This window comes from Trichechus manatus, unplaced genomic scaffold, assembly GCF_000243295.1.
Source record: "Trichechus manatus latirostris isolate Lorelei unplaced genomic scaffold, TriManLat1.0 scaffold00127, whole genome shotgun sequence".
Taxonomy (NCBI): domain Eukaryota; kingdom Metazoa; phylum Chordata; class Mammalia; order Sirenia; family Trichechidae; genus Trichechus; species Trichechus manatus.
In genome coordinates this window covers 7877436-7894201 of record NW_004444063.1, presented here as the reverse complement: position 1 = coordinate 7894201, position 16766 = coordinate 7877436, and the positions used below count along the sequence as shown (strand labels likewise).

The 16766-nt window shown below is 40.3% G+C and overlaps 1 protein-coding gene across 1 annotated transcript in view; it reads right to left on the bottom strand.

The window, feature by feature from the left end:
- Nucleotides 1-15179, bottom strand: part of HINT1 (histidine triad nucleotide binding protein 1) — a 19106-nt gene extending 3927 nt beyond the window's left edge. The window contains exons 1-2 of the mRNA XM_004384763.2: nt 14924-15179; nt 12695-12799 (exon numbers count right to left, since the gene is read on the bottom strand). Of these exons, the coding sequence (XP_004384820.1) occupies nt 12695-12799; nt 14924-15034 (216 nt within the window). The 5' untranslated portion in view covers nt 15035-15179. The remainder of the gene's footprint in view (nt 1-12694; nt 12800-14923) is intronic.
- Nucleotides 15180-16766: the final 1587 nt, after the last annotated feature.

The following is a 16766-nucleotide window of genomic DNA, read 5'->3' as shown; positions in this document are numbered from 1 at the left end:
AGAGAGGGTTGACATGTTGTGGGGTTGTTAACCAATGTCATAAAACAATATGTGTACTACTGTTTCATGAGAAACTATTTGTTCTGTAAGCCTTCATCTGAAGGACAATTAAAAAAAAAAAATCGTGAGAAAAAAAAAATTAGACAGCCCCATGAATCAAAACAGGACTAATGGGACACAACAGTCCAGGGACAAGGACTAGAAGGCAGGAGGGGACAGGAAAGCTGGTAATAAGGAACCCAAGGTTGAGAAACGACAGTGTTGACATGTCGTGGGGTTGTTAACCATTATCGTAAAACACTACGTATACTGTTTAATGAGAAACAATTTGTTCTGTAAACCTTCATCTAAAGTACAACTAAAAAAACTATAAAAAAATACAATGTCTTAAAGACAAAAAAAAAATTATTGGAAAAGTCTGATCATAGTGCCTAACAAAATTAATGGAATTATTTCTGATTTTCTAATATAAGACTCTTGTTAATTATTCCCCAAAGCCAACCATCAGAGTTTGAAACACACAAGTATACATTTACAAAAAAAACAGCCCCCAACTAAATAATTAAAATATTGAAGACATGAAAATCTATTTTTTAATTTCTGTTTATTTTTGTTATTTTACTGTGAAATACCATACATATAAAAATGTATGAAAGCACATACAATTTAAAGAGTAATAATAAAACAAACGTGTATGCCTACCAGCAGGTCAAAAAATAGAACATTACCATTCCCTGGAAGATTAGTGAGTGACTCTCCTCAATCACTTTTTCTACCATTCCCCCAACTTCAGAGATTACAAATATGTTTCCTCAATTTGTTTTTGTTAAGGAATCCTTCCCCACCCCAAGGACATAAAGATATTCTCTAATTTTGGCTTCTAAAAACCTTTCTTAAATGGGTCTTTAACTTATTGGCCCAACAGAGACTGGAGAAACCCCGAGAGTATGGCCCCCAGACACCCTTTTAGCTCAGTAATGAGGTCACTCCCGAGGTTCACCCTTCACCCGAAGATCAGACAGGCCCATAAAACAAAATGAGGCTAATAGGGCACAACAGCCTAGGCCAAAGACTAGAAGGCAGGAGGGGACAGAAAAGCTGACAATAGGGAACCAAGGTCGAGAAGGGACAACGTTGACATGTCGTGGGGTTGTTAACCAATGTCATAAAACAATATGTGTACTAACTGTTTAATGAGACACTATTTTGTAAACCTTCATCTAAAGTACAATAAAAAAAAATTTTAAAAAAATGAGTCTTTAATCCATCTGAAAGTATGAGATTGTGGTCAAACTTCATGTTTTGATATGATATTGCAGCATCTTTTATTAAAAAGTCCATCCTATAATGATATATCTGGGATTTGCTTCAAAAAAATTAGGAGGGGGGAGATATGGGATTGATAAATGATAAATGTTGACATTAGATGACATGTATCTGAGGTTTCATTATACTGTATTATTCTCCCTACTTCTCTGTATGCTTGAAATTTTGCATAATAAAAGTTATCAAAACCAAAGAAAACACTTCCTTTCCTCACTCATCTGGAATATAACTGTTATACTGAGGATCCACATATGCAAGGGTCTGTTTCTGGACTGTCTATTTCATTCCAAAGTTCCATTTATCCCCGAGCTGATACCACTCTGTCTTAATTACTGCTGCTGTAACATGGAACTGTTAGGGCAAGTCCTCTACCTTGTTCTTCAAGAGATTTTTTTATTATTGTTGAAATTTTCCACTTTCCACATATATTTTGGAATCAGCTTGTCAAATTCCAAAATTTTTATTTTAATTTAACTGAATCTATAGCTCAAACTGGAGCCCTAGTGGCACCGTGGTTAGGCGTTTGGCTGCTAACCCAAAAGGTTGGCAGTTCGAATCCACCAGCCATTCCTTGGAAACTCTGAGTCGGAATTGACGTGACAGCAACCGACAAGTTGGGTTTTCAGGTTTTCTTTCTGAGCTCAAACTGAGGGAAATTATATGTTCTTAATATTAAGTCTTCTAATTCATGAAAAAATATATATCTCTATTTACTTAGGTTGTCAATAGTCTTTTAATAAAGAATTGGCAATAACTAGAAATTTGATTGGAAGAAAGGCCTAGCAATCTATTTCCAAAAAATCAGCCACTGAAAACCCTATGGAGCACAGTTCTGCTCTGACACACAGGGTCACCATGATCAGAGCTGACTCAACAGTAACTGGAACTGAGAGAAATTTGATATAAAACACACTTTCCATCTTGCCCATCACCTTCAAGTGCCATAATGAATCCTTAAGCCTCAGGTCAGGAGCCTAACTCTAACTCTCTAGGGCCATGAAGATTTCTTAAGAGTTAATGTCATTATGAAGCTATAATACCCATTAACCTAAGAAATAGGTACAGATGACTGAGTCCAGACTGAGTCATACCCATTAACCTAAGAAATAGGTACAGATGACTGAGTCCAGACTGAGGAATAAATGATTAAGTCTAGACCACAGGGATAAAGGTCATATTCAACAAGTACAAAGCCAGATTAAATGCTAATAAAGAACACTGAATCACTCTTTCCAAATTATAAGGAGAGGAAGCATAAACAGAGTTGTGTTATTGACTCAATTGGGATAAGAGTGTATGATAACTGCTAAATACATAGCTAAAAGGGGACATCAAAAATATACGAAAGTCATTTAAAATTAAGAGTTCTCTAATTGACTTCTTTAATACCATAATTCCCCTAACCCTGTTTGAGACTAGAATCATGATTCTATTTCATTAGGATCACCTCTCTCACTGGTGTGCCACGGCCTGACTGAAATGCAGACTGATCCATCTGCCAAGAGAATGGCAAGTCTTAACGCCTTATAAAGGCAACTGGGACAACTTAAATATGTATTGGCTTTTCCAAGATCAATTGGGATGTCTACATCCCTTGCATTTATCTAGAAGTAATGCCACACTGGATCACTCTTCCAGTGATTGAAAATGCACAGCTGACAGAAGAAACTGTGTGCTAACAATACTGTCAATGCAGATGGGCCACTGTATACATTTAAGCTACCCAAGGATACAGAGACCAAATTAAGCACATACTATTTGAATTAAGAAGAGAAATATTACCCTTGGCCAGATGGACTGAATAAACTGGGACTCTCCTAAACTCACAGATTACGTCTGTCAATCTAGATCAAACTAAAATGTAACAATCTTATTTGACACAATATAGAAAATTAATACAAGACAAAGAGGCCAAATTACTGATCAGTTTGGGAACTGTGACTTATTTTGCCTTGAAGGAACAATGTATGTTGCATCTTAAAAGTCGACCTATCACTAGCCATTAGGGAAATGCAAACCAAAACTGCAGTGAGATACCACCTAACACACACTAAAATGGCTATCGTCAAAAATAACAAGTGTTGGCCAAAATGCAGAAAAATTGGTACCTTCATGCATTGCTGGTGGGACTGTAAAATGGTACAGTTGCTTTGGAAAACAGTCTGACAGTCCCTCAAAAGGTTAAATAGAGTCACTGTATGACCCAGCAATTCTACTCCTAGGTATATATCCAAAGAAATGAAAAGATGCATCCACATAAAAATTTGTACACAAATGTTCATAGCAGTATTTTTCGTAAAGGCCAAAAAGTAAAAACAACCCAAATGTCCATCAACTGATGAATAGATAAAATAAAATGTGGCATATTCATAAAAAAGAAAAAAACCAAACCCGTTGTCCTAGAGTCAATTCCAACTCATAGCAACCCTATAGATAGGTATAGATATCCCTATAAGATAGAGCAGAACTGCCCCATAGTGCCCAAGGAGCGCCTGGTGGATTCGAACTGCCGACCTTTTGGTTAGCAGCCATAACTCTTAACTACTATGCCACCTCCATCCCCGAAAGCCCTTCCCCTCCAAGCTCTAGGCAACTACAAATCCACTTTCTGTCTCTATAGATTTGCCTATTCTGGACATTTCATATAAACGGAATCATATATACATGGTATTTTGTGACTGTTTCTTTCATTTACTGCAATGTTTTCAAGGTTTGTGTGGTAGCATGTATCAGTTACATGTTAGTGAGTTTTGGTTTTTTTGCTAATGGGTATGGGTTTCCTTTTGGGGGTGATGAAAATGTTCTAAAATTGGCTGTGGTGATAGTTGCACAACTCTGTGAACATACTAAAAACCTCTGAACTGTACACTTGAAAAAAGTGGTTTATATATAGTATGTGAATTATAGCACGATAAAGCAATTAAAAAACAAAAATCAACCTTTCCTAATTGTTCCAATTAGTCAACTCAAGGGGTAAATGGGAAAGATCTTTGGGGAAAGCACTGGAATTCCTTAACATGCCTATAATAATACTCTTACTTTATGAAAACAAATTAACAGGTAGTAACCATTGTGCCTAAGTCAGACAGTCCTTTCCTGAAAGACAGGTGCATTTCTGCACTGAAGGAAAATATGTAACATCTACTAATCCCTCAATTAGAACTTTTTTGTTTAGTAGTTCTGTACTCTTTTGATATTTAAGTGTCCCATAAAACAGTTTAGGGAGAAACTTGCTCTTTATGCTCAAACTAAAGCAAAAGGAAATTGGAATGAATTTAATCACAGATTCCCAATTTCTGCCTTATAAAAATAAAAAGGATCACAATTTCCTTTCCTTTTGCTGGGACAGTAGCCTAGTTGAACCAGCAAAGGTTTAAGGCAACCCTTCTTTCTTCACTCACCCACAGTTACCAAAGGAATAATGCCATATCTGGGGCCTAAGATCATTCAGGATATTGAATGACCTCTTTCAGATAGAGGACTGAGAGTAATAGGTGAATAGTGTTTGGTCTTTGCTTTTATTAAGAGAATAAAAAGTGAAATACTTGAACCCATGTGTCTCTTGGTGTCCTGAAATTTTTATTTCACTGCTTTGAAAGAATCAAAATACAATTTAGCCCTTCTGAGAAACCATCCCCAAGTTTCACAGATCCTAAAACATCGTACTTGGTAAACAGGTCTCACAGAGGCAGACCCAAGATGGCAGAGTAGTCACATGCTTCCGGTGGACCCTCTTAAACAAAGACCCAAAAAAACAAGTGATTCGATTATATATGGCAATCTAGGATCCCTGAACAACAAAGGCAGAGCTGAGGAACCAGACTGAGTGGCAGGCGGAGGGAGAGACGGTTCAGAAGCAGCAAGCAGTTGCCAGACCTGACCTGGTGAGAGCCTGAGCCCTTCAGGCCTGATCAGCTCAGGGGTGAGCGGTGAGGCAGGCAAGCAGCCGTGCTCGGGAGGCAGGTTTTCCGCACTGGGAGAGACCCAGCACCAGAGACTCTACACAGCTACCCAGAACCATTGAGAAGCAGCCCTCCACGAAGGATAAGTACCTGTGTACAGCTTACCGCGCAGATCGAAAACAACTCCCTTAGGGAAAAACCTCTCTCCCATTTACCTCCCCACTCCCTGCTCTGCACTGGGTCCCAGACCGGCTTCAGCAACTGCCAAGACCCCTGGGCTGGAAGTAGGATCCATCACATGGCCAGAGCCATTCTCCCTGCCTTGGAGAGTGAACAAATTAACAAACAGGGGGAAAAAATAAACTGTCATCTCCCCTAAGCCAGGAATCCAGGGTAGGCACAGCTCCTTTGCTTAGGCACAGGCATAAGGGATCCATGGACTTTGAGTGCCTTTCCCCCTGCATAGACATGTGTGGGCCCATCTCAGCAGGAGAGGCCCTCATTACCACAGTACAACAGGGTATATACCAGAACTCTAGCGTCAACTGTTTCAGCTGTGAAGTGGCAGGTTCTTGACCTTTGACACTGCTCTGCCCATTAAGCAGGGTCTTCACCTACCCACATCAGGGGTCTGAGGACTGGTGGCTCCACTCACACCACCCGCAAGAGGGGACCATGAATAAGAGATGCCCCCCAGTCCTTACAAGCAACAGCATTAGCTGCTCATATTCTGGCCACAAAACCCACCTACCTACGTGCTCCAGGGAACAGGGACATGCCTTCCTCCTGGACACTCGGGGGCAGCCATCAGCCCCTGCCTTGCTCAGTGTGTCCCCATGCTGCAGCCAGATGCCTGTGCCTAACACCAATCACCCACGCCTGTCTAGGACTATAAGTGAGAGCCTACACCACATACCTGGTGGCTATTTATTTGGGCACCTAAGCTGAATCCATACAGGAGTGGGCGAACTCCTGAGCTCACATACCTAGTAACAGATCTAACCACCTGGTGACGGGACACTAGAGCTTCAAAGGTGCCAATAATCAAACTAGCTCATACGAGCAGCCTATTTGGGCATATCAAAACAAAACAAGAAGCTAGGACACAGTAAGCAAACATAAAATAAATAAATATAACAACTTATTGATGGCTCAGAGACAATAGTCAATATCAAATCAATAAAGAGGCAATCCATGATGGCTTCAGCAAGCTCCTAAAATAAAGAATATAGAAATTTTCTAGAGGAGGAAAATTTCTTAGAATTACCGGAGGCAGAATAAAAAAGATTAATATACAGAACTCTTCAAGAGATTAGGAAGGATATTAAGCAAAACGCAGAACACACAACAGAGGAAATTAAAAAGATTAGAGAAGAGCATAATGACAAATTTGACAGGCTGCAAGAATCCATAAGGAGACAGCAATCAAAAACCCAGAAAATTAACAACAAAATGTCAGAATTAAACAATTCAATACAAAGTCACAGAAGCAGAATTGAGGCAATGGAAGTCAGAATTAGTGAGACTGAAGATAAAGCACTTGACACCAACTTATTTGAGAAAAAATCAGATAAAAGGATTTAAAAAAATGAAGAAACCCTAGGAATTATGTAGGACTCTATCAAGAGGAATAACCTACGAGTGATTGGAGTACCAGAGGGGGGGGAATAACAGAAACTACAGAGAGAATTGTTGAAGATTTGTTGGCAGAAAACTTCCCTGATATTGTGAAAGATGACAACATATCTATCCAAGATGCTCATCCAACCCCACATAAGGTAGATCCCAAAAGAAAGTCACCAGGACATATTATAATCAAAGTTGCCAAAATCAAAGATAAGAAGAGAATGTTAAGAGTGGCTACGGAGAAATGAAAAGTCATCTACAAAGCAGACTCAATAAGAATAAGCTCGGACTACTCAGCAGAAACCATACAGGCAAGAAGGCAATGGGATGACATATATGAAGTCTCGAAGAAAAAAAACTGCCAGCCAAGAATTATATATCCAGCAAAACTGTCTCTAAAATATGATGGCGAAATGAGGGCATTTCCAGATAAACAGAAGTTTAGGGAATTTGCAAAAACCAAACTCCCAACAAAAAAAAGCCCTGGCCCAGGTGGCTTCACGTAGAATTCTACCAAACTTTCAGAGAAGAGTTAACACCACTATTACTAAAGCTATTTCAGAGCATAGAAAAGGATGGAATACTCCCAAACTCATTCTGTGAAGCCAGCAAAACCCTGACACGAAAACCAGGTAAAGACACCACAAAAAAAAGAAAATTACAAACCAATATCCTTCATGAACATTGACGCAAAAATCTTCAACAAAATTCTAGCCACTAGAATTCAGCAACATATCAAAAAAATAATTCACCATGATCAAGTGGGACTTATACCAGGATGGCAGGGATGGTTCAAGATTAGAAAAACAATCAATGTAATCCATCACATAAATTAAAGACAAGAACCATATGATCTTACCAATCGATGCAGAAAAGGCATGTGACAAAGTCCAACACCAATTCATGATAAAAACTCTCAACAAAATAGGAACAGGAGGGAATTCCTCAATGTAATTAAGGGCATTTATACAAAGCCAACAGCCAGCATCATCCTAAATGAAGAGACTTTGAAAGCATTCCCCTTGAGAACAGGAACCAGACAAGGATGCCCTTTATCACCACTCTTATTCAACACTGTGCTGGAGGTCCTAGCCAGAGCAATTAGGCTAGAAGAAGAAATCAAGGGCATCCAAATTTGTAGAGAAGAAGTCAAAGTATCTCTGTTTGCAGATGATATGATCTTATACACAGAAACCCCAAAGAATCCACCAGAAAACTACTGGAACTAATAGAAGATTTCAGCAAAGTTTCAGGATACAAGATAAACATACAAAGATCAGTTGGATTCCGGGAACCCAAGGTTGAGTAAGGATATTGTTGATGTGTTGTGCGATTGTTAACCATTGTCACAGGGCAACATGTGTACTAACTGTTAAATAAGAAACTATTTTGTTCTGTAAGCCTTCATCTTAAGTGAGAATAGCACCACAATTGGAAGAGCATAGTCAATGTCACTGAACTGTGCATGTAGAAATTTCTGAAACGGTGTATCTTTGGCTATGTGTATTTTCACGAAAAAAAAAAGGTTGAGAAGTTAGAGGGTTGACATGTTGTGGGGTTGTTAACCAATGTCATAAAACAATATGTGTACTACTGTTTCATAAGAAACTATTTGTTCTGTAAGCCTTCACCTGAAGTACAATAAAAAAAATAAAAAAATTAAAAATCAGTTGGATTCCTTTACACCAACAAAGAGAACCTCAAAGAGGAAATACCAAATCAATACCATTTACAATAGCCCCCAAGAAGATAAATTACTTAGGAATAAATCTAACCAGAGACATAAAAGACCTATACAATGAAAACTACGAGACACTACTGCAAGAAACCAAAAGAGACCCGCATAAGTGGAAAAACATACCTTGCTAATGGATAGGTAGACTCAACATTGTGAAAATGTCAGTTGTACCCAAAGCGATCTACAAATATAATGCAATCCCGATCCAAATTCCACTGGCATTTTTTAATGAGATGGAGAAACAAATCACCAACTTCATATGGAAAGGGAAGAGGCCCCAGATGAGTAAAACATTACTCAAGAAGAAGAACAAAGTGGGAGGCCTCACACTAACTGATTTTAGAACCTATTATACTGCCATGGTAGTCAAAACAGCCTGGTACTGGTACAACAACAGATACATAGACTAATGGAACAGAATTGAGAATCCAGACATAAATTCATCCACCTATGAGCAGCTGGTATTTGGCAAAGGCCCAAAGTCCACTAATTGGGGAAAAGACAGTCTCTTTAACAAATGGTGCTGGCATAACTGAATATCCATCTACAAAAAACTGAAACAAGACCCATACCTCACACCATGCACAAAAATAACTCAAAATGGATCAAAGACTTAAATATAAAATCGAAAACAATAAAGATCGTGGAAGAAAAAATAGGGACAACGCTAGGAGCCCTAATACATGGCATAAACACAATACGAAACGTAAGTAACAATGTACAAGCACCAGAAGAGAGACGAGATAAATGGGAGCTCCTAAAAATCAAACACTTATGCTCATCAAAAGACTTCACTCAAAGAGTCAAAAGACAACCTACAGACTGGGAAAAAATTTTTGGCTAGGGCAAATCAGATCAGCGTCTAATCTCTAAAATCTACCAGATACTGCAAAACCTCAACAACAAAAAGATAAATAACCCAGTTAAAAAATGGGCAAAGGATATGAACAGGCACTTCGCCAAAGAAGATATTAAGGCGGCTAACAGACACATCAGGAAATGCTCATGATCATCAGCCATTAGAGAAATGCAAATCAAAACTACAATGAGATATCATCTCACCCTAACAAGGCTAGCATTAATCCAAAAAAACACAACTTTGGAAATCGATTTGGTGCTTCCTTAAAAAGCTAGAGATAGAAGTACCATACGATCCAGCTATTCCACTCCTTGGAATATACCCTAGAGAAATTAAGAGCTGTCACACAAATAGATAATATGCACACCCATGTTCACTGCAGCACTGTTCACAATAGCAAAAAGATGGAAACAACCTAGGTGCCCATCAACAGACGAATGGATAAACAAATTATGGTATATCCACACAATGGAATACTACGCAATGATAAAAAACAACGATGAATCCGTGAAACATCTCATAACATGCAGAAAGCTGGAGGTCATTATGCTGAGTGAATTTAGTCAGTCACAGAAGGACAAATATTGTATAAGACCACTACTACAAGAACTCATGAAAACGTTTAAACACAGGAGAAAACATTCTGTGATGGTGAGGAGGGTGGGGAGGGAGGAGGAAGGTTATTTACTAACTAGATAATAGATAAGAATTACCTTAGGTGAAGGAAAGGACAGCACACACTACAGGGGAAGTCAGCACAACTGGACTAAACCAAGTCTAAGGAGTTTCCTGAATACAATCAAACACTTTCAGGGACAGAGTAGCAGGGGTATGTTTCTGGGGACCATGCTTTCAGGGGACGTCTTGGTCAACTGGCATAACAAAGCTTATTAAGAAAATGTTCTGCATCCTACTTTGGTGAGTGGCATACGGGGTCTTAAAAGCTTGCACGTGGCCATCTAAGATGCATCCATTGGTCTCAACCACCCGGAGTAAAGGAGAATGAAGAACACCAAAGACACAAGAACCCAAGAGACAGAAAGGGCCACATAAACCACAGACTTCATCAGCCTGAGACCAGAAGAACTAGATGGTACCTGGCTACCACCTATGACCGCTCTGACCGGGAACACAACAGAGAGTCCCGGATGGAGCAAGAGAAAGGTAGGGTGCAGAACTCAAATTCTAGTAAGAAAACCAGACTTAATGATCTGACTGAGACTGGAGGAACCCCAGAAAGCAGGGCCCCTGGATTCTCTATCAGTCCAGAACTAAAACAATTTCCGAGCCCAACTCTTCAGACAAGGATTGGACTGGACTGTGGGACATAAAGTGACACTCGTGAGGAGTGTGCCTCTTAGCTCAAGTAAATACAAGAGAGTAAATGGGCCGCTTCTGTCTGGAGGTGAGATGGTGAGGCAGAGAAGGCTAGGAGCTGGTTGAATGGACATGGGGAATCAGGGATGGAAAGGAGGGGTGTGTTGTCACAGTATGGGGAGAGCAATTAGAGTCACATAACAATGTATGTATAAATTTTTGTATGGGAAAAAAATCAAGAAAGAAAAAAGAAAATGAACAAACACTGGTATTGGAAAAACCACCTGAACTTCTCTTTGCTGATTATTTTAAGGTTCTACTACCTTAAAGTATACCAAACACAGCTTTATGCTACTTAAATTGGCAGTTACACTAAAAAAATATTATTCAAATACCACCACCAGCTCGGACTATGAAAGCATCTTCAGTTTTTTTATTAGAGTACCAGAGCATTTTCTTCCCTCACTTTTCTCCGTTCAATCTTAAAGGATACTGGTACTGTAATAAAATATATAGATTTCAGTACCAATAAATTAATTCATAATGAAAATTAGGAATGTCATAACACACAGTTTAAAGAAATAAATGTTGAGAATAGTCATCAGTCTTCTATATATATTTTTAAATCTATGCAATCACTTGCTTATATATAACATAACAGTTCTAAAATTTTGATTCGCTGGCACAGATGATGACAGAAATAGTCATATGTATAATTCCTCTTGTTTATATAAGTCAGCAATCTGTAACTGGGTCTCAGAAAAGATGATTTCATAAGATTTTGTAAACAAATACTGTCCATTTAATCTTATAATGAAGATTAAAATAGTCTGAGAAACTCAGGCATCTAGTAAGGTTTCCTTTGGAAAACAGTTACTTTACAGAAATTTGAAAACCCCTGATCTAAGTAAACAAACACTATAAATCCTCACATAAAGAGCAATTATGAATATTTTCTACTGAGCTAAGATGGTGTAAATTTATACACATTTTGGATACAATTCTGTCTTCTTAAACAGTTTATTCAAAATAATTTACTTACTCTTGACCACTCGAGGTTATAACTATGAAAATTACAATATTATGCTAGAATCTGAGATATTATTAAAGGCCTTCCGACCATGTGTTATGTGGGAGCAGGACTGCTGTGCTTTTCAAGTTATATCTCTGTTTCACAGGTTTTCTAATTTCTTCTACAGAGCAAAGTGATAGCTCCTGATTACCTCTTTCTGTTTCTGGGCTGCTGTTTAAGCCAGTAGTCGGCAAACTTTTTCTGTGAAAGGCCAAATACTCAATACTTTAGACCTCTGGGCCATACAGCCTCTGTAAAAATTAACAATGCTATTAAAAGCTAATAATTAAACAAATGAGAGTGGCTGTGTTCCAACAAAACCTACAGCCGGCCAGATGGCCCACAGACAGTAGACTGACAACCCCTGCTATAATTTATAGATTTAGTAACCAAACTTTTAGCCTCACTAATCACGTGTGTTTGGAGGGTTGAGGTTCACTGTGTGAGTTACATACATGGACTTTGTATATCTACTTTGGATAAACATAGTTTATGTGATTTTGGGTTTCATATATCAGTGACTCTTCTTTTTAATATATGCCTCCAATGTTTCTGTACAAATCACCCTTTAAACATCATTTTGATTATCAGAATTTCAACAGTGTGAATTTTTATTTTTTTTCTCTGATTTAATGACACAGCACACCAATTCCTGAAATGTATTTTACTTCTGAATATATTTGTTTTATCAAATTCAAACTATTTATACATTATATTTAAGCCCTAATGGTTTTTCTGGTTTTCCTCAGTAACGCCTCTAGCAAGATGAAAATGTGTATCACTTTGGGACAAAATTTAGTGTCTTAATTTAAAAAGCAAGAAAAGCGATAAATTGTGTTAATAAATTTACTTACACTTTCATCATCATCTTCTGCTACAGAAATCTGAGAAATATGTTTCTTGGGTATCACCAAAAAATGTGTTGGTGCTTGAGGGGAAATGTCATGAAAAGCAAGACACTGAGGAAAAGAAAAAAAATCAAAGTTTTAGTATATCATTTAGTAGGCTAAACATTCTTTCAAAGACTACTTATACAGCACTAACCACATGCACAGCACTGTACTAGGTGCTAAGAAAACAGAATTATATATAATATACATGGTCACATGGTTCTTTTCATGAAATTTACAGTCTAATGAAAAGATCAATTTTGAATAAAGGTATAATTACCTAAGGTCATACACGTTACAAAGAAAAAGTAAAGAGTGAAATGAAAGATTATAACAGAAAAAAACTGATTCAGACTGGGTGGTCAGGGACAACCACTCTGAGGTAGTGACATTTAAGCTGAAATCCAAAGAATGAGTAGAAACTAGCCTACTAGTTGCCTACCTTTCCAGTCTCATCTCAGGTAACTCTTCACATTAAAGTCACACTGTCCTTCATATCTCTCCACACTCAGGGCTTTTTCAAATCCTGTTTCTTCTACTGCAATGACCCCCTCTCCAATAACAGCAACTTTTATCTAACTTAAATTGCTATTCATTCCTCAGCTCTCAGCATATATACTGTTTCTGAAGGAAATTACTCCGTCTCCCATCACCCTCCTTCCTCAGGTCAGAGGCCCCTCTTGAGCAGTTTCCTGTGTTTTCCCTTTACAGCTTCTATTAGTTTTGTATACATATTTGGCTGATATTTGATCAGTATTCTTCCCACTTTGACTATTTAAGAAATATACTTAATCTCTTTTGTAGAACTGAGGAAGATGAGTAGCATTTAGACAAATTACCACACTAGAAGTCTCTATAAATAAACATATTACATGAATGTTTTTGTATCTCTTGTTCTCCTCTGAAGGTGGAAGCTGCTCAATAGAACCCATCCATGCTTATCTTTCTCAGAAGTAATTTAATTTGGTACTCCATAAAAAATGCTGTATCATTTAGATTGTTTCAGGATGTTAATTAAACTGTTGGATTTGGGAGTTCAGAAGTCTAATATTTCAATGATCATTTGTAAAAGGTACTAGCAAATTTTTATAAAAAATATAGTGGCAAATAAGGTATTTAAACCAAATTTACCTCTAGGAAACTAAATCGTAGATACATTTTGAATCTAAGAACGCCACTAGCATAGGATAAAATGATGTTTCTCTGATATTCCGTATTTCTTAAAGTTAATTTAAATTAACAAAAAGATTACAAAACATTTCTATCTAAACCAGTCAACCTCCTGCCCCGCTTTCTCTGCAATTCAAACCCATAAATACAACTGTCTACTAAATATTTCGCACACGACGTCGCAAAGTCACGTCAACTCGGCCTTTCTAAAACAACATCATCTATAAAGAAGTCAACAAAAACTACGAGTCGGAGTCGACTCAACGGCAACTGTTCGGCATAATACTGCTTCCTATCGAAAATAAAAGAAACCATTCAACTGTGTACACGTGGAAAATGTTCAGCGGGAGAGGCCACAGGAAAGCAAATCCCAGACTCCTATCTCTGGAGTCCGCGGACCGAACCAGGCGGGGAGCGGGCCCGCGTGGAAGTGGCCTGCGAGCTAGTTCGCCGCCTGGCTCCGCGGCGTGCAGTGCAGCCGGGGCCCCGACCCTAGAGCGCAGCGCCGCGAGGGGAGGCGCCTGGGAACGCCTCTGGCTGGCTGGCTGGCTGGCTGGCTGTGCGCGGGAGATCGCGGAGATTGGGCCTGAGTCAGGGCCGGATCGGATTTCTCCCTGACAAGGAGAGAGCTGGCGAGATTGCGAGATTCCTAACACAGGCGAGGTCCGAAGCAGCCGGGCAGCGGGCGGGCGACCACGCCGGGGACTCGGCGCGCCCCCCACACGCGCCCTGGCCCCGCGGAGCGGACACCGCGGGCGGCCGGCGGCGTGGCCCGCGCCCGGGCTGATAACGAGTAATCGGAGCTCCGGCACGCGCCGGCAGGCCACCTCCAAGCGGCCGCGAGCCTGACCGCCGGCGTGGGACCCACGACAGAGGCCATGCGGGTCCTCTGCCCAGGCGGCCGGGCCCCTTCCATTCCCGACAGTGCCTCCCGACCCTTCTCTTCCCTCCGCGGGAAATCCGCATGTCCACGGGCGGCTGCTCCCACCTCAGCCCAAGAGCGAGGCGGCGCCCGGTGCCTACCTGGTCATCCTCAAAAATGATTTTGGCTGGGATTTCCTTGCGGATGATTTTCCCGAAGATTGTGTCGCCACCAGGCCGAGCGGCCTGAGCCTTGGCGATCTCATCTGCCATCTCAGTCTCCCTCCTGCACCGCGACTCCAGGAGAAGCTTCAGACAAGGAAGGAGTGGGTGTACTCGGAGGGAGGCGGGAGCGCGCGGTCAAGCCTGCGCGGCGATCGCTGCTCGCGCGCCCTAGCTGGTCGTGCGCCTGCGCACTGGAAACCTGAGCGGCCGCTACTGCTGGCGCGCGGGAGCCCCCGGGGAACTGCTTGGACAGACCGGGTTTGAAAGAGGTTCTCGCTCCCAGGGTCCAAGAGCCTCAGAGACCTTTTTCCATTCTTTAATTTCTTTCTTATCTCCCTTCTTTCTTTCTTCATTTCTACCTTCCCTCCCTCGTTTCTTCATTTCTCACCCTTCTTTCCTCCCTCCGTCCTTCCCTCTCTTTTTTTTTTAAGTCTCATGCTGTGTATAACACCCCGGGGAGTGGAGTTACCGGTATTAGCCATTTTTCACGTACCTTATGGACGCTTGTAGGAAAAGCTGAATACTGTATTGAAAAGATTTAATAATCGAAGTGTGCTTGGCCACGTTTGTTGGCTGAGACACCATACCACTTCTCTGGGACTAGGGGCGCAATAAAATCGTCTGTGTTTTGATTTTTGCAGCAGTGTTTCACTTCTCGGCTACAGAAGGTCTTGGCTCCAGCAATAAACCCCTTCTTGGGTCACTTTTTTTTCTCTCTAGCAGTGGTTGTCAACCCTGACTACATGTTAAAATCATCTAGGAAGCTTTAAAAAATCCCTGCGACCCTGGCCGCAAGCCAGATCAATTAAATCGGAATCTCTGGTTGTGGGACCTAGACATTGGTAGTTTGTACACCTCCCCCAAATGATTCCAATCCAAGTTTGAAAACAACTGTTCTCGAAAGACTTATTCCCAGCAGCAATCAAAAGAATGTAATATGCCCCACCTTAAAAAAACAAAACTTTCCTTAATCACACACCCTCCTCCATATCTCTGCTCCTATTTTAAAGAGTTTATATTGTGTCGCCTTTCTCATCTCTTTCAAACCCATTTCCTTCTTGTCAAGGTCACTATGGTCCTGCACTTACAAAATCCTATGGGCAACTCCAGTTCTGATTATACAGTACCTTTCTGCATTGTTTGGCACTGTTGACCATCCCCTCCTTTAGGCAATGGTCTTCACTCTCTTGGTTTTCCTCTCACCTCTACTTACCTTCTCTACCTCAATACCCTAATCCAAGCCACTATCTCTTGCCTAGAGTACTTCAATAGCCTCCTAGGTGGCCTCTCCACTTCCACTATAGTCAAATTGCCATGTAGCACCCAAAATGATCTTCATAAAATATAAATCATGATGTCATTCTCCTGCTGGCAATACTTTACTTCTAAGACTTTCCATCACATTCAGAATAAAATCCAAAATCCTTATAGGATCCTATGTGATCAGGCTCATGGCTACTCTTTTACCTCATTTCCTTCCATTTCCACCGTATTGACTGGCTTCACTCATACTGGGTGTGGTAGACAGAATAATGGCCCCCTAAAGATGTCCATGTCCAAATCCCTGAAACCTATAAATATGTTACTTTACATGACAAAAGGGACTTGAGATGGGGAGGTTATCCTAGATTATCCAGGTGGGCCCAATGTAATCATAAGGAGAGAGGGAAGTGAAGCAGGAGACAGTCAGAGATTTGAAGATCCTACCTTGCTGGCTTTGAAGATGGAAGGGGCCATGAGCCAAGGAATGCAGACAGCATTCTGGAGGTCAGAAGTTCGA